The sequence below is a fragment of the Otolemur garnettii genome, unplaced genomic scaffold (assembly GCF_000181295.1).
Source record: "Otolemur garnettii isolate 467f Iridium unplaced genomic scaffold, OtoGar3 scaffold00018, whole genome shotgun sequence".
NCBI classification, from domain to species: domain Eukaryota; kingdom Metazoa; phylum Chordata; class Mammalia; order Primates; family Galagidae; genus Otolemur; species Otolemur garnettii.
In genome coordinates this window covers 11,992,878-11,996,428 of record NW_003852413.1, presented here as the reverse complement: position 1 = coordinate 11,996,428, position 3,551 = coordinate 11,992,878, and the positions used below count along the sequence as shown (strand labels likewise).

Genomic DNA, 3,551 nt, shown 5'->3' with positions numbered 1-3,551 from the left:
GTGTCAGACCGCTGTGGAGTTTTCTTCCCTCTCACCATAGACAAGGGCACTGGGTCCCGTCTGCTGTCTGCAAACATGTGACCATGAAATACAACAGGTGGCCGACTGCCCTGCACATTTAAGGTTTGGAAAAGCAAAGATGCTTGTGTGTTCTCAGGAACTCTGAAGGAGAGATGCCTTGAGAGGATTACCGGGAAGGATAAAGGGACCCAGGGTCTTATGGGAGGAAGAAGGGGGAAGCAGTGTCAGAGGTGACAGATGGGAGGGAAAGGGAGACTTCGAGACCCACAGAAGCACCGTGTGACAGAAACAGCCAGCACCTGCCTTTCTCCACAGCAGGCCCTGGTACTGTGTTACTGCTGCAGTGATCAAGTCAGGCTTCCCTGCCTATCATCTCCTCTCCCTTCCCTTCCACTCTGCCCTGGAGAGGCCCAGCACATTAGCTTGTGAGTCAAGGAGAGGATGAAATAAGAGAAAAGACAAAACTGGCCATCCCTCCATCTAGCTACAGGGCTTAGACACGAGGCAAGTCCAACCTGGAAAGGGCAGGTGAGTCTTAATGGAGTTTGCATCACCCAAGGTGTAGGTGGTGAGGAGGAACGAGTCTGCGTAGCAAAGCACAGGAACTGTCATGACGTGAGCATTCAGCCTGCACGACGCTGGCCTCGCTCATTCCTTCCACGTACTACAGCTGAGGATGGAACAAAGTCCAGGAACATTTGGAGGAAAATGCTGCTTACATCCCACGTGTCATACTTTGTGTCACCCTCACATGATGGGGCAGGAAACTGTGATAAAAAGGTGAGATTTTTGCCTCTAACTGAGACCCTCAATTTTAGAATTAAACACAGCAGAGGAATTGGGGAGGAGCATCTCTAAAAGCGCAAACATTAGGCGGCTTTTAAGAAAAGGCTCCATTGTGTTCCAGGGATGTGGCCTTCCTGGAACGTCACCCTCTCGGCCACCATCCATTATAAAACGCTCCCTGTTGATCCCATTGTGGGAACCCTTCCCGCAAGAGTGATGCAAAACTGGCCACTGGGCCAAAGGGTCACGGTGGTCAGCATGGAAACCGGCCATGTGGCCCACAGAGTGAGGTTGACCAGCAGGATGAGAAGATGGAACAAAAACCCACCAGGGTGACCCTAATCCTGTCTCAGGAAAAGTCTCTGTAAAAACGGGGAAGCCCAGGGGTTCTGCTGAAGGGAGATGAGGAGCCAGAAAGTGCAGCTCAAGAGGAGGCAGAGGTCCCACACACGGCCCTCAGGTTCCACACATGAAGATGACGGGCAGACACGGAGCCCAGAGATGGATGCAAAGACCCGAGTCCAAGGGCCTAACTGAGAGTCGCAGGTCAGATGCCTGGACAGGGAGGAGCCTCCTCATCTGGATCTTTCACCATGGAGGAATACACAGGGACAAGCCAAGTTCATCTCTTTCTGTTTGTGTGAATTTGTGGATACTCTACCCCGAATGTCCATGGTCTCTGTCCTCTGGAGCACGGTCAGTTACAACAGGTCTTCTCAACCTTGGCACTAAGGGTGTCTGGTCAGATCCCTCTTTCTGGTGGGGCTGACCTGTGCACTGTGTGATGTTTAGGGCCATCCCTGGCCTCTGCCCACAAGATGCCAGTTGTGTCCCCCCAACCCCAGATGTGAGCGCCAAAAATAACCCCAACATTGTCAAATCACCCCTTGTTGAGGACCAGCAGATTAGGAGTCTCAGTCATTTATTTACAATGCTCATGTATTTTGTTGACACTGGTTGTACGTAAGGTTTGGACTTAGCTGTTTCCCACAGTCTGTTCTCTCAACAGCCACTCTTACCCATCTCTAATTTGAAGAAAGCCTGTGATAAAGGTCGCACGTCCTCAACAGGCAACTTGTAGACCACCAGGGTGGAGCATCTGGGGAGAAAATGGGGTGAGGCTGCACTCTGGGTTTCCAGGTCGTGACCCAGCAGGGTGCACATCTAAAAAGGGGCAACACCTGGTCATCAGTTTGTTTAAATGTGCAGGTTTGTGGTGGGGACACCCGAGAGCAGAGGCTCTTTGACAACAAGAAGTCAGTCTGCTCAGAGGGGGCCTGGAGGATAAAGTGGAGAAAATCACAGAGGCTGCTCCTGAAGAAGGGAAGGGGCAAGATGCTCACCCTTCTTCTTAGCGAGAAGAGAAGAGAACAGCGTTTATGTAGAAAGAACCGGGGTCAACCCCTCTTCCTCCCACTCGGAACCTCACACGCCCCACTGACGATAAGAACAGTGCTGAGATCCCCTCCACTGAGTGTTGACGGATGCCTGGGACTCCGGCACAGACTCTAGACAGGTGATCTCCTTTAGTGGAGGACGATTTCCTTCTAGAAAGGACCTCTGAGCCAACCTGAGTGCGTGCCCACTCCTGTGCCTGGCACCCTGCGGAACCCCATGAACACCTATTCCCTTGTGGGAGTCAGGGCAGGTCAGCTGTCTGTTCTCTTACTTCCCCCCTGTGGTGCCCTCGGAACTGAATTTTCTCTGACAATTAAAGTGCTCACAATTACCAAAGAATTAGCCCCCCGCCCCCCAGGGAAAACGAGAAAGAGAAGATAAAGCTTGTATTTCTATCACCATAAGAGAAACACAAACCCAGTTTGAACAAAATGACACACATGTTCACCTGTCCTGCCGAGCAGCCTGGGGGAAAAGCCTGAGAATCTCTGCGTGGAGGGGCTCCACCTGTGCAGGGGTCTTCACCTTCATCACCAGCAGGTAATCTTTGCCGAATTTGCTCTTCAGGTGTTGGATGGAACCGATGCACCTGGAGGTAGGAGGAGGCTGAGTCCAGGTAAGAAAGGGCGAAGTCTGTGGCTGGTGATGCCCATTCTTTGAAACAAGGGAAGGGCGCGCAGAGCAGCGGCCAGCCCAGCTCCTCCCAGGGGGTGGCCTTGTGCAGGGACCCGTCCTTCCTTCAGAGCACACAGCCTGGGGCCCAGTGTGGGCTGGGGTGGGCACTCACCTCAGCCTCCCCGACACCATGATGGCCACTCGGTCACACACGGCCTCGGCCTCGGCCATGTAGTGAGTGGTCAGGAGGACGCCCCTGTCCGTGTTCCTGCACAGGGCCCGGATCACCTGCCTGAAGGTAGGTTGAGGGAAGCGTTAACTAGTGGGAAGGTTTAAGGTCTTGTGGAACTTTTTAAAAGAAGTTTCCATTCACACACATATGAAACGAGAAGTGAGATTAGACAAAGAATGGAGTTTTTGGGCAGGCCTAGAAACAACCAGACTGTTAGAGTGTGTACTTGAGAAAATGGTTGGGGCTGAACAGGGAGAAGGATGTTGGGTATAACACTGTTTAGAAAAACTCTCAGCTCAGGGATATTTAGGAGAAGGCAGTGAGAAGAAAGACGGAAAATGAGAACTTACTAAAATGCACGATAATAAAAACTACACCCTGCAGGTACCAAATGACAGAATTTAGAAGGACTTGGAATGTTTCTTTATTTCCACCATAAGAATTGTGTATCAGATAATGCTATAGAAAATTTTAAATTGTAATAAGAGATTAATTTGAT

The 3,551-nt window shown here is 51.2% G+C and overlaps 1 protein-coding gene across 1 annotated transcript in view; it reads right to left on the bottom strand.

Annotated features, from left to right (window-relative positions):
• The window catches only part of ABCA9 (ATP binding cassette subfamily A member 9), a 64,449-nt gene that overhangs the window by 4,304 nt on the left and 56,594 nt on the right, over positions 1 to 3,551 (bottom strand). The window contains exons 26-28 of the mRNA XM_023511210.1: positions 2,993 to 3,136; positions 2,654 to 2,794; positions 1,827 to 1,906 (exon numbers count right to left, since the gene is read on the bottom strand). Coding sequence (XP_023366978.1) covers positions 1,827 to 1,906; positions 2,654 to 2,794; positions 2,993 to 3,136 — 365 coding nt within the window. The remainder of the gene's footprint in view (positions 1 to 1,826; positions 1,907 to 2,653; positions 2,795 to 2,992; positions 3,137 to 3,551) is intronic.